Consider the following 23960-nt stretch of genomic DNA (forward strand, 5'->3'; position numbering starts at 1 on the left):
ATAACCTGCATGTGCTCTCTATAGGGATTTATCACCATGTATGACATATTGGTTACCAAGAGTTTTCCTCAAACATTTACATGTTTCTAGCAGTCGCTTGTGGATACAAATGTTTGTAAACCAGGTAACACGCGTCATTCATTCATTCATTCGTTTCTGTGTCACCATATATATAAAATTTGTATGCAACAGGGAAAAATAGTCTCAGTAAAGCCGCGCACACACTTGCCGATATTTTGAACGATATCGTTAAATCGTTCACAATATCGGGCAATGCTAAAAACGACCAACAATGCGCGCTCCCGCTGGTCATTTACGATATCCCCAGTCGGCTGTACAAGTAGCCCAATCTATGGATATCGTGTATACACTTGCCGATGCCGGCAACCCCGCCGGGCCTGCCAATAACGATATCGCCGCATACACACATTGTCTAGTGTGTATGCGGCGTAAGATTGTACTAGGTTCAGATACTCTGCTCTGTAGTCAGATATCACTATACTAGCATAAGAGTACACATGTATTCAAAATAATTGGTTCCAGCAGCCCTCTGGGTGCAGAGCATTGCATCTTTGCAGATATAATTTATGGCAGTAACAGATCACATATATAATCAAAGTTTCCAGCAGAGTGATATTGGTGTGTGCGTTACATATACAAATGCAACTCTCTAGGTGCAGAGCATTGCAACTAAAGAGACACGGCGGTCTGGCAAAAAGTAGTAGCCATACAAACGATACCAGGATTACAGGTGTGGGAGTCCGGTCCGTGCACCAACCGGAACTCCGGGGTTGAGGACGCGCGTTTCGCCTAGGTTGTTCACCTCTCCAGATGATATCATTAAATATTGGGTGTAACACCATGAAGAAGTGTGCATGAGAAAAAAATCTATTTGCTTGTGGTTAAAATGGAGCCATGTGCATTAGCCAATGCGGAGGTGGTGTCAAAGAGAAAAACCTGCAATGAATAACAGAGATGGGGATGACATGTCCCTTCCTAATAGAAGGGTAGGCCTTGTCACAGTGGGGGAATAATAAAATAAAAAAATCTGAAAAGGCAATTTATGAGAAGTGACCCATTACAACTTAATTACTTTTTTTTTTTTTTAATGCAATCATTAATGTGTCCGAGTTCACTGTTATCCTGGGAAACCACTAAAAATACCGTACAATATGGCCTTTATGGGGGTGCAGTCAGGAAGCCGACGGTCGAAATGCAGACTGCCGGCTTCCAGATGGTTTAATCCCGGCAAGGTACTAATGACGGGCGTCGAAATCCCGATGCCTGTCATTAGACCTACGCCGGGACCCCGACGCCCGGCATACCGAATGAAGGTAAGCCGGGTGCGGACAGCCGTGGGGGGGTCGGAAGGGGTTAGGTTTTAAAAGATCCACAGGTGGAGCTAATAATTTCACTTGGGATTCTGTGAGGAGACCTGGAAAACATGCACAGTTTGCGGTCCTGAGCACAGAGTTTGAGAACCTGTGAGCTTGTAGACTGTTTGGTCTGTCAAGTTGTGGAGCAGTGTTTCCCAAACTCATTCCTCAGGGAGCACTAACAGTGCATGTTTTCCAGGTCTCCTCACAAAATCACAAGAGAAATAATTAACTCCACCTGTGGATCTTTTAAAATGTGTCAGCCAGTAATAAGTACACCTGTGCACCTGCTAGGAAACATGGAAACCATGCACTGTTAGTGCTTCCTGAGGAATGAGTTTAGGAAACACTGTTCAAGATCATAATCATGAATCACTGAACTTTTGCTCCAATGCGATTAATCTGATCAAGATCCACTTTGGAACACATTTTAGCAATAGATGGTCCTGAAAGGGTTACCTGAGTTATATCACGAACACAAAGGACGGATGAGGGAAACCTGACAGACATGAAGCCGAGTCTGTTGCACAATTCCCCAGGCTGCGGTTATTCTAAAGAGCTGACTAGGAAATGTTTGTTTCCTGCTAATAAAGTGACTTGTTTTCTTGCAGTTTACATTTCTTGTTCCTCTGATTGTATACCAGGTACTTTCCTCATCTGTGCAAGGGGAGCAAGTCTATATACACCAGTCTTTATTATAATTCTATACTACAGTAAAGCACCCAGGACCTGCACAATTGGGTAACTTTCAGCACAGAGCAGTCTATGGCAATTAGAAGCTGCTACAGGTGGAGTCTGTGCACAGTTTTACGGGTTGATCTGTGAAGCTGGCAGCATACATTATACAGTGTGAGCCATACTTTCAGGGAGATTGTGAAAGCAGCACCTATGAGCGCGGTGGTAAAGTGGGCGTGTCCTGCTACATCTGAGAGGCGTGTCATAAAATTGACCATCAACTAAGTGTAAACGAGCCCCAAAGCAGTTAGTAAGATCTACTTGCTGATGAAAATACACTGATACTTCTCAGGGCTTATTCATGTATTGTGTCTTACAAGGGGTTCCATATAAGTGGCCACGAGAAACCTTACGGTCCAGGATTTAAGCCGGGTACACACTAGATGATATATTGTCTTATCCTGCAGATCGGGCCCATCATCTGGTGTGTACCCACTATGCGCGCCCCGCTGCCCGACATCGTTGCATCGGGGGGGGGTCGCCTAATGTGTACCCACCTTTAAGAATATCCATGGTTGAACACTGGTGACATAATTAGAACCTCAATTTGATTAAACCATCTGGACTCAAGCATGGATAACCTTAAAACCTGGACTGTACTGGCGGAGTTTGAGAAACTCTGATATATAGAAAACACCCAGCTTTGCAACAAGTGTCTTAACTAATGAAAGACAGTGGGGTTGTGGACACTGTCAGCGCACATGCTGAGGGTCACCAGTTGGACACAGATCATTTACGCTTTCCCCTCTGGCTATGTTTTATATAAAATGAATAAATAAAAAACATATCCAACATTGATTAAACAACTTACCCCTAAAGCAATAGAAGTATTGCAGCGTTTTTTGATCTACTTACACTTAACGTTAATTTAATAACTAGTATTCATTTTCAAATCTAATTTGTCCAATTCTGGGAAGCAAAGTGGACTTAATCGTTTCCGACTCCACCCAAAATAAACAGGATTTTTATGGCGATCACATCACTAGGAATTTATCCTAAATAGAGACGTACCATATTTCAACTTTACCTTCTCCATCTCACAAAGTGGCATCAATGTTCTTAAGTGGAGTTTTACAACGTGGGACAAATAATTAAAAATTGTGTGTCACAACGCTTGCCGGGGTGGTAAGGATGGCAACCATACTAATAGGATTGGCGTAGACTCAGAGCGGAGGAGTGCAGCTTTAGGCATTGGTGGCGTTTAGTAGGGACCCCCACAATGGGGTTTGGGCTTCGCTGCAGCCCTCTGACTGGGTTCCTACATACGGGCTGGTGGACACTGGAGGGTATGAAGGCAGGCAGTGAGACTGGTCGCTGTGAGGTATACTGGATCATAGTCGTCAGATACGGGTCAGAACCAAGAAGGCAGGGCGGTACCAGGGAATGGGCAGCATCAGGACAGGAGAAAGCCAAGGTCGGAACCAGGAAGTCACAAGTAGCAGTACCAAGGGAGAAGGCGAGGAGATTCGATAGAACTCCCAGTGTACTAACCTGCGTTCCTAACAGACAGACACTGGAGATCAGGATGTGATATGTAAAAATTAATGGGCGGGCAGCGACAAAGGGTGCCTAATCTCTGCGACCTAAAGAGAACTAGTGGGTTTCCCAATTTAACCCAAAAGGGAATAGAATTGAGTACAGCTCTGAGACAGACACTTTATAGATCAAAACTTCATGGTGACACTTCCATAATGCAAACTAGTCCCTTAAGGCCCCCATACATCAGCAATCTGAAAACCACAAATGAACAATTTGAAGATTTATTGCCCGATGTTAGATTTCCCAATCTAGCAATCTGCGCCCATACATTACAGGATTGTTTTCAGTGATTTGCAGATCGAGTGCAGCAAACACAGATCTGAGAATCTTGAAAGGCTCCATCATTTCACTAGTAACGGTCTGCAAATCTGCTCATCATGGCCATACACTAGCAATCTACAGCCCCAATCCATCTGTGAAATCCAACATGTTGGACAATCTGATTTAACAATTCCAATCACTTTTTGGTTGCAATCTGCTATCTGTGAAGCCCATACATTGTAGATTTCTTATACAAATCGATTGCAAATTGCAGAATTGCCACAATTGATTGCTGATGTATTGGGGCCTTTACTCTCCATAAATGGGAGCCGAGCACTATAGGACTGTTAAAGGTCGCTCAGTCAGTCTGACAAACAGTTGGTCTCTCGGTCAGGAACAGTCGCTCGCTCGGTCACAGGTATTAGCTTACTTACATAGAAAGGGAACTTTAAAACCCCAACATAGGTATAATTTTATAAGGTCTTTGTAGGGCAATCCTACTCACTCAGTAATGAGCTATTTGTAAATAAGGGAATGTTCATTCGTATCAACATACCAAGGGGTCTATGTACTAAGCCTTGCAGAAAGATAAAGTGGATGGAGACAAAGTACCAACCAATCAGCTCCCGTCACTTTACAGGCTTTTTGAAAAATGACAGTTAGGAGCTGGTTGGTTGGTACTTTATCTCCACTTTTCTCTCTCTCTCTCTCTCTCTCTCTCTCCCCCCCCCCCCCCCCCCCCAAGTGGTTTATTAAAAATATTGGATTGTCCTGGAGATATATTAACTCCTATAATGGACACACAATGAATCAAATTTTACTTCACAAATCACAGAATAAAAGGGCATAATGTACAATCATAAAAAGTAGCACAGATGTATATATAAAAACATTAGGAGCAAGCATAAAAATTAAATAAAGTCTTACTAATTCTGTAGCTGCTACGTGTTCCTCAGGCAGTTGAGTGAATTTATTTACGCTAACTTAGTGTACCCCATGTTCTGAACTGTAATACCACTTTTACACCTAAATTCCGGGTCTGACCCGGAGTTGGAACAGGGTTCCAATCCGGATCAGACCCGGAATTTAGCCGGCGCCGACTCAGGACATTCCCGAGTCGGCGGCGTTAACACCAATCGGCCGGCATGCGGCGCGCTCCAGGTCATCGTGACCCGGAACGCGCCGTTCACTCTGCAGGGTTGCACGGGTTGCTCCCGTGTTAAACCCTGCTAGTTACCTGGGTTGGATTGCCGGGTCACTCGACCCGGCGATCCAACCCTCTCCCCTTTTAAACCAAGGAACTACCCGGGTTATCCCTGCAATAACCTGGGTTTTAGCTCCAGTGTAAAAGGGGTATAACTGGAAATGTTTTATGCAATAGTATTAGTAGTAACATGTAGCTAGCAAGATGCTGTTACATATGCTGCTGGTGCAAAGTAGGCCACATCTTGATCGCACCTCGATTTCTGCATAGGAATAAATAATAAAAAAAAAAAATGCTCTATTTGCGTGTGCTTTCTTCAGATTTTACTTCCGCCGACTTTTCCACCAACGCTATAAGCAAAGATCCATGGAGCTGTGGTCCCGTTAATCTGTATCCCCCTAAGAATCATTAATAAATTGTGAGCTGTGCTGCGGATGCATTTGAAACGGTCACAGCCAGGAAAGGGAATGGACACAAGATTGTACATGGTTTGGTCATTTTTAATTCAAATATAAAAACAAAACAAAAAGATATCTGGGCAAATAATAAAGACTGGTCCCTTTTTACGTTGTTAAAAATGAGATCAAACTTAGAATTTGAGCAGAATAAATACATACAAAAAAAGAAAATCTTCTATTCCATAAAAATATATGTATGTATGGTTTGTGTGTTTTCTCGTGCATATCAGCTTATATCGCGGTCTGTTTATGCAAAAGCCAAGAGGGTGGTGACATTTAGTTTACAAAATGCTTTATTGAAATAATAATACAGGTTTATGCATAAAATACATTATCTAAGGCAGTGGTTCCCAAACGCGCTCCTCAGGACCCCACGCAGTTCATGTTTTCCAGGTCACCCAGCAGGTGCACAGGTGTATTCATTACTCACTGACACATTTTATAAGATCCACAGGTGGAGCCAATTATTTCACTTGTGATTCTGTGAGGAGACATGGAAAACATGCACTGTTTGGGGTCCTGAGGACAGAGTTTGAGAACCTGTGGTCTCAAGGGTATTGGCAGTCACATTTCCACCAGCTGTATTTGTCAAATTTCTTGAAATGTTGCAGAAAATACTTAATGCATTATGTTAAAAAAACGATATAAATAAGTACATTAAAAAGGTAATAAAAACACCACAGGAAACAATTTACACCTGTGGCAGGTTTTCCTCTCGCTATGTCAGTTCCCTATTTTTGTGTGATTGCACCTGTTCTCTCCCATCAGTACATGGCTAAGTGTGACAAGAATCGGGAGCTGATTTCTGGGCCATTTAGAAGCAGTTGAATATCTCCCTACCTCACTGGCGATTTTGCCATTCCAATCGGTCGGCTTTATTTTCCAGCTATTTGGAGTGTCTAACTGCCAGCAATTTGCGCATGTTTTGAAGCCGGAAAAACCATCCAAACCGCCAACAGCTTAAAAAGGTAGAGCGGCGTTTTCGACAATCTGGTTGATTCTGATTGGCCGACTTCAAACCACTGTTTGCACCGTCGGTTTTAAACCTAGGCTGCTCTGTATACAGCTGGCTGCTGCCTTGTAGCAAATGATAAGGGTTCCGGGAGCTAGGGGTAGGAGACAAATCAGGAGAGGAGAATTTAGTGCAGTTGTGGAGTTTGGTCCACATTCCTCACAGCAATCTCTATAGTGAGCCAATCTGGACTGTTTCCCGCCTCTGCTATATTGCTGCACCCACAGGTGCAGAGAGGTATTTAATAGGCTTCATAGGCCCTAACAAGCAAACCGTTTGCAATGTGAGCAATCTCACTTGCCAGAGCCGCCTCACTCATCTGGCGGGAATTCTTGCCGTTTGTGAAACCGCAGTGGTTTTCGGGAAAAGATGCTTTTGCTGCGATTTTGCTGCAGTTAGACTTCTAGTAATTGGCAATTTGAAAACTGTCCCCCAAAAAACGCTCACTGGGCTGTTCTTGCTGGAGTTGGGATAGGAACAGTAATGCGCTTAATAGCTTGACAAAAAGGAAAAAACAAAATGACAGCAAGTGCTTGTTCTGGGCGTCAGACCTTGTTGGACCTCTGCGGTTGGAGGCCGGGAAGGTTGTCTCACCTATACTGGGCATTCAGATACGAAGACTCCTTTCGGGCCGTCCAGGCCCAAATAGCCAACATGTCTTCAAAGACATATTTTACCTCATAAATTTGTAAAACGCCCCCTTACTGCGTATATTACTTTTACAAAAGTGCTTTGTACTATGGGAAGCTTTGCTCCGGAGCTGAGAATGTTCCACTGATCAGTTTCGAGATGCTGGTTTGCACAAGCAGCTTCATAAATGTAAGACACCTTATGTTAAGGGTTGCAATGTGCAAGCACGGGCGAGATTGTGGCAAGTTAGCCCGTATTTTTTAAGCTGCAATAATTTTATAAATCAAAAACCTGGTTGGTAATGAGCGCAGACCCTGGGCAGGTACATAAAAGTCACCGCCAGCTTAGAGACTCTCGTCCTCTCTCCCTTGGGATGCTGAGCAGAAATAAGAGCTTATTCACCAATGTCTTGCTCATACAACAAAATGAAATGGCGCACATGATCAAATAAATAAACGGTTTACTTAAGAATAACCGTGTATGCTATGGACGCGGGTAATAAGTTACGTATTAGTGCACAAGCTTTCAGGCTCGCAGAAGTGCTATTAGTAGGATGTTTGGCATATGTAACACATACAGCGCCTGATTCTGGGTTGCACGCAAAACAGCCGCTACAAACTCCACTGTTTCTGGAAACGCAGCCGCTAGCACCGACGCGACCGAGACGCACCCAAAACGGGCCCACTAAATGGAGCATGTTTGCCTGCACTTCAGGCCACTCTCCATCGCTGATACAGTCTGACCCAATCGCTCAGCACCCCCGTGTGTACACTCTGTGTAATGCATGGGCCGTAGGGGGTTTGCAGAAATGTTCACACATGTGCAGATGCAATAAGTCGCCAAACTACGCGGATAGCAGCATTACGTGAGACCCAGAATCAGGTCCTGTGACAGTAAAAGTACAATATATACATAAAACGTCTCTTATAAAGAGACATTAGAGATAAAAAAAAATTAAAATACATCCGCATCCCACACTGGAGCGCAGATCGTACTTACCACATAGAAAATAGTGGGGGAAGTCCCATAACACATCATGGTATAGTAGCACCACAGGGAAAATGTACTGAAAACATGTTAGTTCTGTAAGTTGATTTATGCCGGTTATCACAGTTCTGTAATGTGCGTCTGTCACCTACACACTGATGGCAGACAAGGTGTGGGCTAAACCCAATAAGGAAGCAGCTTATAACTCACTAAGGAGGAGAATAAACATTCAGGGCCTGATTCAGAGCTAGGGGCAACTAACAAAGGAGCAGTCTGGACCCTAGTAAAAACCATGTTCCTCTGCAGATGGGGCAGAATGAACATGAGATTCAGAGCTGGACACAGTTGCAGCCAATTCTTGCGTTTTTGGACGCAGCACAACTACGACTTTATGCTGCCGCCAATGGGCTTCCTACCTATGCGCCCATCGACTGCATCAACCAATCCGCTGCTGTGCATAAAAATACGCACCTTCATTCGCTCCACCCGATATTACACCAGCCCTATTGAGGCACAGAAAGTTTGATGGAACATGGCAGCCAGTACCAGTACAACCGCGAAATAAAAAGGCATAGTCGCTGGCCACAGCACGCCCACCTCTGGTTAGCCACACCCCCATTACTTCCCAGGAACGCCCGCTGAAATTGCCCCTCTCTGCGACTAAATGAATTCTGCGACTCCAGCCGCTAACCACTGGGACGCGTGCGCCGTTGCGAATCAGACATAAACATCGCCCACTTGCTTCCGACATCGACACTGTGTCCACCTCTGAATTAAGCCCTTAGATTATGGAAGGGGCGTGTCCTAGATTCATTCTGAATGCGGTGTAACACCAAAGCTGCCCCCTAGTTGCGCGCATGTGAATAAATACAGGAGTTTGCTCCCCCTGCGTTGCAGAATGGTTTGTTCCAGGTGCTAATTGCTCCGCTTTTGAGATTTGACCCCAGGTCTGAATCAGGTCCTCAGTACCTAAAATGTCCGTCATTCTTGTGTACAGGTTAGCAGGAGCGCTTTACTATTATTGTCAGACCCTGTTTGATGGCTTGTTTGTCCTGCGGCACTGGCAACGCCAGGCTACTCAGCAAATGCCTTTCATGAATAGCAGGGTTCCATGAGGTTCACTGAGTGCAAATATCCATCTGCCATGAGCCTTCAACCTCACTTGAATAGTGGCCGGAGTCCTTGCTAATGGCTTCTGAGGTATTTGTCTCAAATTGCACCAGATCTTCTGTCTGGGTGCTCTGGATAATGACGCACCTGTCAAAAGTCTCTTCTTCGTGTAATGAAAAGGGCATTTTGTTAAAATTCCTGTGTGAATCCTGCATATCCTGGAGACAGAATAAAGAATGTGATAGATTACATATTACACAAATAAACGCACTCATTATGTTCTACTTTCAGAAGTGTAACAGGACTACACCACTAAGCTGATACTACTACAATCTATCTCTAATAAAGCGGAATCTCTCAGTCACTACCGTTCCATAAGAGCTGCCAATAACTTCATTCTCTATTCTCACCATTTCCCATTCCTGCCTGGAAAGACTTCTCCTGTGCTGCACCCTTCTCCCCTGCCTCTCCCCCCCCCCCCCCCCGCCCCAATAGGGTCTGTACTATGCGCGTGATTCAGAGACGGACGCAAAGGCGATTCGGGCATGCGTAAAAGCCGCACTGCGTGTGCACAGCTATCGCACTGCGATCTCAGACGCGCGTAGGAAGCCATCGCAGAGTGAGTGACGGGTTGTCGACGTTTGGTAGGGTGGTGACGAGGGGTGGGCTGAGAAACGCAGGCGTGTCTGCCTGTTTAAACGCTGTTACATGGGCGTGCATAAAGTAGCCACTGCTAGTGCATACGCAGCGCTGCGTGTCTGAAGAGCTCCCGGGGCTGCGGCAGGTCAGACATACCGCAAGTCCAAGATCCCCGCCGATGTGCGGCGATGTTACCGATATTTACGCAGGTATGAGTCATCGCACGCAGGTAAGAAGGCAGCAGCGGGCGTCCTTATGCTCGGGTGAGCTGTGCAATCCTTAGCATATTTTCTCAGCTGTGTTGTGTACGAAATCGCAGCTGCGATCGCATTAGCTTCCGTCTCCAAGTCAGGCTCTATATTCTCAATCTAGCATTTTCATTCAGGGCAACATGTTAGGCTTAAGGGTTAATATTACCGCCTCACGGCCTTGAGGTCATGAGTTCAATTCCTGACCAAGGGTACTGTATGTGTGGAGTTTTTATGAGCTCCCCACAGAGCCGTAACTAGACTTTTTGGTGCCCTGTGCCAGAAAGCGCATTGGTGCTCCCTCCCCCCCCCCATTTTTTAAATAGGAACATAAGACACGCACCCGAAAAAGGGCCACAGCCTCATGGGGAAGGGCCTGGGAAGAGATAGGGGAGGCCAGGAGATGTTGGGGTTAAAAGAAGAGGAAGTTACTGGTGAGAATGATAATAAACAAAAAATGTACAGGCCCGAACAGCGCTCCCTTCCCTGCGGTGCCCTGTGCCATGGCACTGGTGGCAGCACCCCAATTAGGGCCCTGGCTCCCCATGTTGGTTTCTTTGGGGTACTCTAGTTTCCTCCCACACGCCAAATACATACTGGTAAACTAATTGGCTTCTGACAAAATATTAACCCTAGTGTGTATGCGATAGGGAATATAGAATGTAAGCTTCACTGATGTGACTGATGGATACAGCATATGATCTGTAAAACGCTGCAGAATGAGTGTGCGCTATACTGTATAAGAAAATGGTCAATTAATAAATAGGTTGCCCTTAAGCTCTATGGAATAGACTGATCCATTTAAGCTCTATGGAATAGACTGCTCCATTTGCTATTCCTGGGCACTTACATACTATACCCCGTGCCATAATATTTCTGTATTGGTACCTTGTCAGCAGACAGAGTGTTCACACTTTTGAAAAGAGCCTGTACTGGAATTGTAACAAGTTATGTCCCCTATTGTAATCAATGTTTGCTTTATCTCCCACACTACGGAACATATTAGTACTTTATAAATAAAATATCACGCCACGGTATGTGCACGATAGAATACTCAATAACAGGGATTTTCCACCCCCAGCAAAGTCCATAGGATTGTGGTTGGGGAAACCCTTCTCCTGTCACTAGTGAGGTGGACTGGCCTATTACCAGGGTCTCCGTGCACACAGTGAGGTAGTAGTGACATCTACTGATGAGGTATTGGACCCTTTTCAATGGATGTATCTGCTGTTCTTGGTATGGACCCAGTGGGCAATGCATTAGACTCTGATACATAGGCATGAATGCCCTCGGGGAAAACTCCTTTAGACTTGGTAGAGAAACACGGCAGTGACGTCCCCGTACCCTGCGCCGTTGTCCCAGCGCGTATATTATGGAAATGGACTGCTGCAGATGCCACTATCTGGGATAATTAAACGCTTCTAGAAGTGGGGACATGGGCAAGAGACAAAGCCTGGGACAGGAATGGGATTCTAACAACAGGCCAATTAAATCATTTATTTCTGAATGAAAATTTAAATTCTTTGAGTATCTATGCAAGGATATTGGCCTTTCAGGGACATTCGTCATAATTAAGAACGACGCCAGGGAGATGCTCAGTTTAAATAATTCCCCCAGTAATTACTTGGTAGTCTTATCACACTAAGGGGCAGATTCAATTAGCGACGAAAAGACGATGTTTTCGCCTCATTCGCCTGTTTTGAGGTGAAGTTATTGCGGACTTTCACATTGCGTGCTCCCGATTTTCACCCTATTTAATTGCAAAACAGGTGAAAACGCGGACGTGCGAATGCCGCAAAAGGAATTTTTTTTTTGGGGGGGGGGGGAATCAGTCTGTACCCCCAAAAATGCATAAGTGACCCTGTTAATCAATATAGAAGAGTATTAATAGCTGTAATAATAGTATTTTGGTACCTAAATTATGTCATATGGCTGTTATATGCACTTTTGTGTGAAAAAATTATATAAAGCAATTTCTTTGGTGAAAAATAATTGCTGTAGTTAAATTGGGGGTACATTTAAATGGGTACTAGTATTTTTTGGAGTTAATAAAGTGCATTTTAAAAAACTTTAGAAAAATAACCTGCTGCAGACTCCTGCAATCCTAAAAACGCCTGTCCCTTCCATACAGCACCCCAAAACACCCAACCCAATACTTGAAACCCATATTCAAACACTTTGTACATTTTCACCCCAAAAATTACGTCTTTTTTTTTTTGGGGGGGGGGGGTAGGGGGGACTGAATTAAGACACAGATATATTTTTTGCCTAATTGGTCATTCAGGGGGCGGGTGGTGCCCAAATGGTTTAGAACCAAGTCCCCCCCATTTTTACCACAAAATTCTGATTTTGCACTTCTTTTCTCCTGCCTTTGGGTGGTGTATTTTTTCGCCTGTTTTTGCCTATAGAGCTTTTGCCTAGGCGAAAACGACTGGGAATTGAATAGGGAGATACTTTGGAAACTGGCGAAAACCGCACATCAGTGGCGGGCTGGGCCGGGGGGAAAGGTGCCATGTGCCCCCCGGGCAGCAGCGCCATGCGGGCCGAGGGCCGCGGGCAGTCTGAGTCTGTGTGACATAGACTGCACCGCGCGTGTAGCGCTGACCGGACGGAGTTCGGTCAGCGTTACACAGTTACAAACACACAGCCGCCGGCTCCGGCAGCTGTGTGTTTGTTTTGAGTGGCAGCCAATGAGAGTCTGTCAGACTCTCACTGACTGCCGCTGCGCCCACTGCAGGAGCCGCTCCATCTTCCGGCTCCTGCAGTGGGTAATGGGAGAGGCGTCATGACATCATATGACGTCTCTCCCATAATGCAGAGCAGCCTGGCCCGGGAGGACAGACGGAGGAGCGGATGGCGGCAACGGGGATTCAGGTAAGTGTTTTTTTTTTATTTATTACGTGTGTGTGTGTGTGTGTGTGTGTGTACTGTGGGGGGGAATTACTACTGGGGATACTACAAGGGGGAGAGCACAACTGGGGGCATTACAAGGGGGGGCTACTACTGGGGGCATTACAAGGGGGGATAACTACTGGGGGCATTACAAGGGGGGGGACTACTACTGGGGGCACTACAAGGGGGAAATCACTCCTGGGGATACTACAAGGGGGAGAGCACTACTGGGGACACTACAAGGAGGAGAGCACTACTGGGGGCATTACAAGGGGGGGGATGCTACTGGGAGAACTACAAGGGGGGGGCTGCTACTGGGGGAACTACAAGAGGGGACTACTACTGGGGGCACTACAAGGGGGAGCACTACAGGGGGCACTACAAGGGGGGGGGACTACTACTGGGGGCACTACAAGGGGGAGACTACTACTGGGGGCATTACAAGGGGGGGATACTACTGGGGGCATTACAAGGGGGGATTACTACTGGGGGCATTACAAGGGGGAGAGCACTACTGGGGACACTACAAGGGGGAGAGCACTACTGGGGACACTACAAGGGGGAGAGCACTACTGGGGACACTACAAGGGGGAGAGCACTACTGGGGACACTACAAGGGGGAGAGCACTACTGGGGACACTACAAGGGGGAGAGCACTACAAGGGGGGGATGCTACTGGGAGAACTACAAGGGGGGGGCTGCTACTGGGGGAACTACAAGGGGGGGACTACTACTGGGGGCACTACAAGGGGGAGAGCACTACTGGGGACACTACTACTGGGGGCATTACAAGGGGGGGACTACTACTGGGGGCACTACAAGGGGGAGAGCACTACTGGGGGCACTACAAGGGGGAGGGGGGACTACTACTGGGGGCACTACAAGGGGAAGACTACTACTGGGGGCACTGCACAGGGGGGACCACTACTGGGGGCACTGTATAAGGGGCACTGCATAGGAGGATCACTACTGGTGGCCTGTATAAGGGGGTCCTCTCCTGGGGCACTGCATATGGGCACCACTACAGGGGGCTGCCCATATCTTTATTTTTACTTTACATTAATTCCATATGGACCCACCTCCTCCCTGGAACACTTGAGGGGGGGGGGGGGGGGAGGACGCCTAAGCACGCACGTGTTCCGGGCACCCCGGCTACACGCTGCTCCTCTGCCAGGGCCACCTGCATGCATTTGCCCCCAAGGCTAAAAGTTCCCAGCCAGCCCCTGCCGCCCATAGGCAAAAACTTTACGCCGATCGCGGCTTTTCACCTCTAATTGAATCCGCCCCTAAGACAGATGTGAGAAGAGGACTTTTCACAGATATAAAATAAGCAATAGGACAGTATGTTGAGATGTTGCACAACAGGCTTCTACCTTTGTCAGAATACATGTTATGCAATCGTACATAGAGTGTACACTAACCCCTTACATTGCATAACAATCAGGAGTAGTAATGATGCTTTATGACCCAAATGTAGAGCCCTGATGGGCTCCTCCTGGCACTGGCTACAGACATGTTAAGGGGTGCAGGAATATTGGCAAGATGTAACGAGGGGATTCCCTGGGTGGAAAGTTGATTTTGAACTTCGCGGTCCTGGAAAGATTTGAAATGGCAGACTTTAAATATAACCATATGGGGCGCATTCAGCTATCTGCACATTGCAGAGGGCGGCATTACAGCAACATCTCAACTCTATGGTCTGTGAAATTAAGGGCCTGATTCAGAGCCGTTCGCTATTTGCGGCCGTTCGTTCAAAAACAAGGGGTGGCTATTCAAATGATCCGTACGCACATTGCAGTCTGTTCACACCTCTAAGTCTGAACGAGCGAGCAAAACATACGCTCGTTTATTTGTTAAAACCGCCCCCTGTCCGCTCGCACCATACGTCATGTCCGCTATTTATTAGATTAATCGAGTACATCGACCAGCGTATGAACTGCTCGCTATTCTTGTGGTTGGTTTTTGCTACCACAAATTTGCGAGCAGTTCTGGCTATAAAATAACCCAGTGACGTGGTCAATGACGCTGCTGTATTAATTATGCACACCCATAATACGCCCGTTTTGACCTTTAAGCACGCCTGCGTTCGGATCTCCACTCCCCATTTTCAAGCACCTTCCCCTGTTACCACCCACATACGCCTCATTCTGTCACTCAAAATAGCAGGCACTCGCTATATAGCGTACAAACGATTTTTGGCCGCACTGACTGGTTCGCGCATGCGTACTAAAAACCGTACGCATGCGCAGATGTGCAAACATCGCTCGGAACGAGCGTACTGCCGCTAACGAGCGGCTCTGAATGAGGGCCTAAATCTGCAGTGTTGGTGGCAGCGTGTTTCTGAGGCAACATCGCCAACTTGTGGTCATCGCTAGACACTGAAATGCCCCCTAAGAGTCTCCATCAGTCATGGCATGAGATACCTCGTCTGACAAAGAGACCCGAAAAGTCTTGAAAGACCGCAACGCTACCTTTCATAATAACTCTGAGTCCAATTGGGGATACTATTCCATTGAACGGTAACTTTACTTAATACAGAGATACAAAATAACAACAGTTACCAGGGGCAACACAAGCGGCATATAAACAAGAATTTAAATCGCTACTATACAAGCAAAGGTCCGGATTCAGAAATTTACGCTAATGCAATCGCAACTGCGATCTCTTACAGATGGGCATGGGCGAAAATATGCTAATTTCTTCCAAAGCTTAGCCGAGCATACCAACGCCAACTGGTGCCTTCTCATATATGTCCAATGACGTATAAAAGCGTAATCCTCTGTAACACTGATGCACATCGGGGAGTCACGCAGCTTCTGAGTGAAGTCTGACCTGTCTCAAACACTGCGACTCTACTGATACGCAGAGGGCTCTTACGCTACGAAGGAGATCGCAATGGCTGATTTATGCACGCCCATGATACAGCGTTTAAACGGTCAGACACGCCCGCATTTGCCTAACCACCGCCACCCCTGCCCATTACATCCCCCAAATGCTGACTACCTGTCTCTCACTTTGCGAGAGAATCCGCTGTACAAACCAACCACACCCGTACGCAGAACGACTATCACAGATATGGCTACAAATCGCTCAATATGCATAAATATCGGCATTGCGTAAAAACTCTGAATCAGACCCAGCAATCGTAACATAATAAAAAAAAACACATCTGGATGGAATCTCTTCACATCTCAGCTGAGGAATCTGGGTTTCAGCTCCCACTCCTATAAATACACACGATCCTGTATGCTGCATAAGCCATTTTCATATGATATACAGAAAGTAACACACAATTCTATACCAAGTGATCTGGCCTCGTACCATTCCAATACTTGAAGGCAGCTTGCTGGACGGGCAGTAGATATACTTCATGTATCGTTTTAAGGGGCAGAGACAGATGTAAACCACTATTGAAATGACAATTATTCCAATAAAGACTGACGCTGTAATCCACTCCGTCACATAAGATCGGGGATCTACAATTACAATGAAACACAGCAAAATTGAGCATATTTTCATTAAAACGTGGAACTTTCAGACTCATTTATAATAAATATATGTCATTCTCAATTAGAGATGATTGGTTCGGGTTTGGCCCGTATTTTCCCGTCAAGGTCGGATCTCAGAATGAGGTAAAACGTGACCTTTCCCCGACATCCGGGCGAGTTTTGCCTCGTTCAGAGATCCCGACTTAGCATGTAGATCTGAGCCACAAACCTAATGTATATTATTAATACAGTTCAATAATAACTTGCAAAGACTAATGCTGAGTACACACTGACAGATACATTGGATGATCAACTGATCGGCCAATAGATCTGCTGCACATCGGCAAGTGTGTACCTGCGATATGTTGGTGAACGTCGTTGTTCACCGAAAATATCGCATTGGCTGTGCTGCACAGCCGATGGACAGATATGTCTGCAGACCGCCCGTATACACACAGCGGCAGCCGCGAGGAGGAGGGCGTACAGGAGTGCAGTGTACTGTATAATTTATGGGCCATTAGGGCCTATTAAAGGCAAGAATCATTTTAAAATGGAGTTTTCAAGAAAAATTTTTTAAAATAATCTCCAAACATTTGTAATAATGTACACACCCAAGCCTGGGCTTTTACCAGAATGAAGCTGGACAAGGGCTCTCTCAGATTCATTCTTCAACCACTGGGCTATTTAGTGCTGTAACGTAAGGAATTTGGCAGAAGTAAGATACTCACTAACCAGCGCCATCTTGCATACGGGGATGTTCTATAATCCCTCATTGGGTAATATTGGACAAATGCTTCTGACATTTTAAATATCTCAGGGACTCTCCTTTATAATGAGATATGTGCCATACACGCACGTGCTGCTGTTTGTGACTGAGGGCCCCAGCCAACATACGTCCGTCCTGTTTGCCATCTAATAACATTGGAAACTCGAGTCAAATGCGCGCCTGCGGGCCAGATCCAATAGGTGCTTCACGTCCGTTTAACGGATGAGATCCTCTGGGGACAGATATTGCGATTTTTAGCAACTATGCAATTCTCAGGAGCCACACGCGCACAGCATACGCGCCTCACTTGCAGCTGAATGGCCAAGTTCAGTCATGGCATGACGCGGGTGTGTGGTCTGAATTGAGCGTATGATGTGAATATAGGTGGGATTCCAGATTGATAGTGACGGCCGCAAGCGGATGGTACGGCCGCATAGACGCGTGCAACTTTGCTGAATAACTACATTTATCTTGGTGTGGCGAAGGCAGATGCAATTCCTGATGACTTGTGGACTGAATCAGCCCCAGATCCTACATCCGGGGTGTTCTTTTCTGCACAGAATCTTTGTTTCCTGAGGTATTGTAAGGAGTTAATCCTCAATGTCCACTACGATTTGGTATGGCGAGGAATTTTTAAACCACTGTGTATATGGATGGATCAGAAGACATGGACCTCATTCAGAGTCTCTTGCTAGATGCGATCGCTCGCCCCCAGTGTAAGCAAATTTGTCAAAGTGACACCACGGGAAGCGAACGCTCGCCAAGGCATATGCACGCCCACCATGTCCTAGCGAGCGGCCAGCGTACGCCAAATTGCACAGGCAGAGCCGCCCACCAGCACACGTCATCTCCAGGAAGTGTATTAAAACATTGGTACATCGAGGACAATCGGAAGCGATCGCAGCGCTTGTGGTTGCCTTACCCTTCCGCAAGCACTGCGAGGACTTCAGTGTAAAAAACAGGAATGTGACGTGTACTATGACGCTGCGTGTTAATTATGCAAGATTCTAAAACGGCGTTGAAACACTCAGGCACGCCTGCGTTCGCAGCTCCACTCCCCCGTTATTAGTGTCCTGCCCCTGATACCACCTACAAACGGCCTCTCCTGTCACTCATTTCACTGGGCTGTCTTTGCTGGGCGAGCGAGCGGCCTTCGATTGCACAAAGTAGTTCGCGCAAAATGAAGCGTGCACGTACGCAAACCATCAGGCCGCTTGTGAGCGCACAGCGCTAACGAGAGACTCTGAATGAGGTCCCGTGTGAGGGTCTATGAGAGTTTCTGTGATTAGATTTAGGTGTTGAGGTTTTATTAAAAAAAAAAAAAAAACACCACCACAGCCGATTTCGCTGCACTACTTATTTCTGAGACAACAGATGCAGCATGAGGAGGTACGTTTAGGGGACGAGTAGGTGGGTATAGGCTAGTCCATCTTTATCATGTGATATTTTATTGAAAACATTTTCAACTTTCTAAAATCTGCTCCCAGCGAACCAATATCAAAAAATGTTTTTGAACATTTTTCACAGAGCGTACTTCTCCCCTTATCGCCACTTCTTAGCGGGAATGTCCTCTTCGGCCTCTTGCCCTCGTTGTAAATCCCTTGTGGCAGATTTAGATCATTACTTTTGGAACTGCCCTCTCCTTTGGGTCTTTTGGCTGCAGGTTAGAACATATGCCCTGGACCGCTTGGTGAATGACATACCATTCACTGACGTGTGGGCGATATTTGGAATTCTGCCGGACGGTCAGCGAGTGGCGACAGGTTGCAGATGGCTTTTACTCAGTATTAGTGCTGTGGCCCGTAAGGCAATATTACAGACGTGGATTGACCCAATGGTACTGTATTCGGGTGATATCAGATGACCCTCTGATCCTTTTGGATACCTAAAGAGCCCCACACTTCCCCCTTTTTTTTTTTTTCTCTTTTCCCCTCCCAGGAGATGTTCTTGCTCACTTTTGTTTGGCGTTATGATTGGTCCCCATGGTTGGTTCCCTGGTCCCGTGGCCCCGCTCCCCATTTCATATCCTGTGTTTTGGAAATGGAAATTGAAGATATATAAAATTTGGATGTCGAATGGTATGTAATAGCTGTTTGAAGTTTCTAATGGCAAAAGGAGAATCCTGTTTTTCTGGGCTGTATATACTACTTGTGCTCTACTTTGTGTGACTTGTGTGTGCAGATACAAAAAATAAATAAATCGGACACACTATTTACAAAATTGTATACTCGTGTATGTATTCACAATACATGCATTTGTAGATGAATCTGTAGAGATAATTTTTATGGTGTTTCAATAAAATGTTTGTTTTTTTTTCTCTGGAAGAGGGTGCAAGGCCCTCACTTCAGCAATCAGATGCAAACTATAAGCTGGGGTGTGAGATGTAGTAGGGAGCTTTTTGGGAATGAGTGAAAGGTGGTTAGCGTTCACAGATTAGCTGTTTCTAGGTGTAGGTGAAGACCTCCTATTGACATACAGAAGGTCCTTCTCGCCTACATGAGAAGGTCCTTCTCGCCGTCCTGGCCTACATGAGAAGGTCCTTTTTGCCGTCATGGTCAACATGAGAAGGTCCTGGAGCTTTCCGTCACGTCGCACATGAGAAGGTCCTTCTCGCCGTCATGGCCTACATGAGAAGGTCCTTTTTCATGGTCAACATGAGAAGGTCCTGGAGCTTTCCGTCACGTCGCACATGAGAAGGTCCTTCTCGCCATCATGGCCTACATGAGAAGGTCCTTATTGCTGTCATGATTTTATCAAATAGGGATGGGGCAATACGGTTCTGACAAGTAGGCCTGAGCCCAACTCAACAAAGTCCAACTCAAAACTACAAAAAAAAAAAACAATCGGTTTATCTTTTAAATGACTACACACCAGTTGTTATGCAGCGAACATCACTGTAAAGACCAACTCGGTTTTCATCCCCGCTTCTGTTGTCACACTTTGTTCGTGCTTTCACACAATGAGTTGTGGAGGCTTCCAGAGCTTTTACTATAAAATCAGGATTGCGGTTTTCCATAGGTATCACCTATAAAATCAAAATGAAACATAAAACACTAAAGTTACATAGAGACAGCCTTGCAAGCTTTAAAATTTAAGATCTGCAGAACGTTATTCTAATGAAATTATTTATTAAGAAGATGTGGGCTGGAAGGTCAGTAATGAGCATATAACAATCACAATTCTATGATGTAATGAATATTACTGGCCTAAGCTTTAATAAATCTCTTCAATTTAAAATACAGTTAGTAGTAGTGCCTGATCAGACATTAGGGGGCAGCCTTACAGCTCCAGGACTTTGGGGAGTGGGTGGGGGTATATCGCCATCTGTGTCGGGGAATAAAATGAAGACCTAATTTATTCCATGTTGTCGGCTTAATTGAAGAAGCTTGTAAGTTATACAGCCATCCCAGGCGGTGTTGTGACCATGTAACTCACTGCTACAATCATTGTACTACAGCTTGAAGACCTTCATGCAATTATCTTTTAGAGTCTTCCTCGCATTCCCCAAAAGCCAAAGTCTCTGTTGCACTCCACAACCATCATTAGTTGCCTGGATCCATCATGTCAGCTGTATAACCATGTACCGTATGAATGGCGATTTGCTGGGAACTGGTATGAAATACCACCGGCCGCATGGCCGGCGGTTCGATTCCCGTCGGCGGCAGCCTGACAAGAGCAGAGTCCCAAGCAGCGGAGGCCCGACAGCGCTGGAAATCCCAATCGTCCTCAGGTAAGTATATACTAACCTAACCCCCCTAACCCTCCTTAGGGGTGCCTAACCCTAACTTCCCCCCAAGAGCCTAACCCTAATCCCCCCTTCCACGCTGCCTAAACCTGAGTCCCCTGGGGGGGTGCCTAACCCTAACCCTCTCTCCCCCTAGCCTAAATCTAACCCTCCCGGGAAGGTGCCTAACCCTAAGTCCCCCCCGGGAGCCCTAAACCTAACCCCCCCGCGCGGCTGTCTGCTCGTGGCGCCCGGCATCACTACGATCGTGATGCCGGGCGCCGGTCTCCCGGCGTTGGGGGAATGCGGGCGTTTACATCTAGACGCCCGGCATTTCACCCTTGCCGGGATATGACAGTCGGGAAGCCGGCTGCCGGTATTTAGGCAGTTGGCTTCCCGATTGCATAGCATTTCCGGAGCATGCATGCACCCTGTGCTGTGTATTACAGGGGGAGATAACAAGAGATATGGTAAGAACTTACCTTTGTTATCTCTGTTTCTACGAAATCCATAGGGTCCACAGGGTTGACCTTGGGGTATAGCTGGATCTGGATCCATGGGCACCACGCAGTTAAAGCTTTAGCTGCTCCCAGGATGCACTTGGGTCCGTCCTCCTCTATACCCCGCCCCCGGCCACAGCACCTCAGTTGGTAAGCAGCCAAGGCCGGAGGAGGAGACTAAACAGAGAGAAGGAAGACTGGAACACACAAGAAACCATACTCACAGAAATGGGAGACGGAAAACCGGTGACCAGCCACACAGCCCATTTGAAGCCAGGTGCGTCAGGGCGGGCGCCCTGTGGACCCTATGGACTTCGTAGAAACAGAGATAACAAAGGTAAGTTCTTACCATATCTCTTGTTTTCTACTTCAGGGTCCATAGGGGGTCCACAGGGTTGACCTTGGGGATGTCCCAAAGCAGTACAACTAAGGGCGGGGACGCTCCTGTGCTGAAAGGAGTACCCGGCGCCCAAAGGATGCATCCTGAGAGGCAAAGGTGTCAAACGCATAGAACCTCAAAAACGTTTGAATTGAAGACCAAGTGGCCGCCTTACACAGCTGAACAGCAGAAGCGCCACGTCTAGCAGCCCAAGAGGGACCCACAGAACGAGTGGAATGAGCCTTAACAGAGGCTGGCACAGGTAATCCCTCCTGTGCATAAGCCTCACAAATAACGGAACGAAGCCAACGGGCTAACGTTTGTTTGTTGGCAGGCCAACCCCTCTTGTGAAAACCAAAGAGGATAAACAAGGAATCAGACTTCCTAACCGAAGCCGTCCGGTCTACATAAATTCTAAGCGCCCGGACCACATCTAAGGAAGTCTCACCAGCTGAAAGATCAGGGGACTGAAAAGCTGGCACAACAAGTTCCTGATTAATATGGAACTTCGAGACCACTTTGGGCAAAAACTCAGGACGAGTGCGGAGCACCGCTCTGTCCTGGTGAAAAATCAGGAAAGGAGGGCGACAGGAAAGCGCCCCCAATTCAGACACCCTCCTTGCCGAAGCAATTGCCAGGAGAAAAACCGTCTTAAATGTCAGCCACTTGAGCTCCACCGCCTCAAGAGGCTCAAACGGAGGACCCTGCAGGACCCGTAGCACCACCGCCAAGTCCCAAGGAGCCACAGGAGGCACAAAGGGAGGCTGGATCCTGAGAACACCCTGGAAAAAGGTGTGAACGTCTGGTAGTATTGCAATCCGCCGTTGAAACCACACGGACAAGGCGGACACATGAACCTTCAGAGATGCAAGGCGTAAGACTCTGCTTGATGTCTACATTTATATTACTTGTTTCCAATCCTGACTGAAGAAATTCCAAGATCCTAGAAACTCGGAACACCTGAGGATCATAATGTCTGGACTCACACCACTGAAAGTAAGTGTGCCACACTCTGTGATAAATCCGTGCTGAAGCAGGCTTGCGTGCCCTGAGCATGGTACCAATAACCGAACTGGAGAAGCCCCGAGACCTCAAGACGGCTGTCTCAAGAGCCACGCCGTCAAAGACAGCCGACCCAGATCCGGGTAAAGGCAGGGCCCCTGAGACAACAGGTCCCGACGCTGAGGAAGAAGGTACAGAGCGTCGATGGAGAGGCTCCTGAGATCGGAGTACCAAGGACGTCTGGGCCACGCCGGAGCTACCAGCATGAGTATGCCGCCGTCCTGCTTGAATTTCCGCAGAACCCGAGGAAGCAGGGATATCGGAGGAAACAGATACGCCAGGTGAAACGTCCATTTCACCGACAGCGCGTCCACCAGACTTGCACCTGCGTCTCTTGTCCTTGACCCGTAAACGGGCAACTTGTGATTGTGACGGGAGGCCATCAAGTCCAGCTTCGGCAGTCCCCACCTGTCCACGAGTAGCTGAAACACCTCTGGGTGAAGCGACCATTCCCCGGGATGCACGTCGTGACGGCTGAGGAAGTCCGCCTCCCAATTGAGGACTCCGGGGATGAAGACCGCCGAGATCGCTGGAATGTGACCCTCCGCCCAAGTCAGGATACGAGACACCTCCGACATCGCTGCCTGACTGCGAGTTCCGCCTTGGTGATTGATATACGCCACCGTGGTGGCGTTGTCGGACTGCACCTGTACCGCCCTTCCGTGAAGAGCGGGGCCGGACGACTGCAGGGCCCTGTATACTGCCCGCAGTTCCAGGATGTTGATGGGGAGAAGTGCTTCTTCCGCTGACCAACGACCCTGAAGCGACAAAGAGCAGGTCACTGCCCCCCAACCCCGGAGACTGGCATCCGTCGTGAGCAGGACCCAGTCCGGGATCCAAAATGGGCGCCCCTTGACCAGATGAGCTGTCTGAAGCCACCAAGCCAAAGATAGCCGAACGTCCGGAGACAACACCAGCACCTGAGAGCGGATCCGGTGAGGTAACCCGTT

General features: G+C 47.1%; 1 protein-coding gene across 2 annotated transcripts in view; it reads right to left on the reverse strand.

Moving 5' to 3' along the window:
- Window positions 1-5848: 5848 nt before the first annotated feature.
- Window positions 5849-23960, reverse strand: part of IFNAR1 (interferon alpha and beta receptor subunit 1) — a 74431-nt gene continuing 56319 nt past the window's right edge. For both annotated transcript variants that reach the window (XM_088461684.1, XM_088461683.1), the window contains 3 exons: window positions 20217-20370; window positions 16413-16567; window positions 5849-9530 (listed from right to left, as the gene is read on the reverse strand). In XM_088461684.1, the coding sequence (XP_088317810.1) occupies window positions 9321-9530; window positions 16413-16567; window positions 20217-20370 (519 nt within the window). In that variant the 3' untranslated portion in view covers window positions 5849-9320. The remainder of the gene's footprint in view (window positions 9531-16412; window positions 16568-20216; window positions 20371-23960) is intronic.

Source organism: Taudactylus pleione, unplaced genomic scaffold (assembly GCF_031769625.1).
Source record: "Taudactylus pleione unplaced genomic scaffold, aTauple2 ptg001086l, whole genome shotgun sequence".
In the NCBI taxonomy this organism is placed as follows: Eukaryota; Metazoa; Chordata; class Amphibia; order Anura; family Myobatrachidae; genus Taudactylus; species Taudactylus pleione.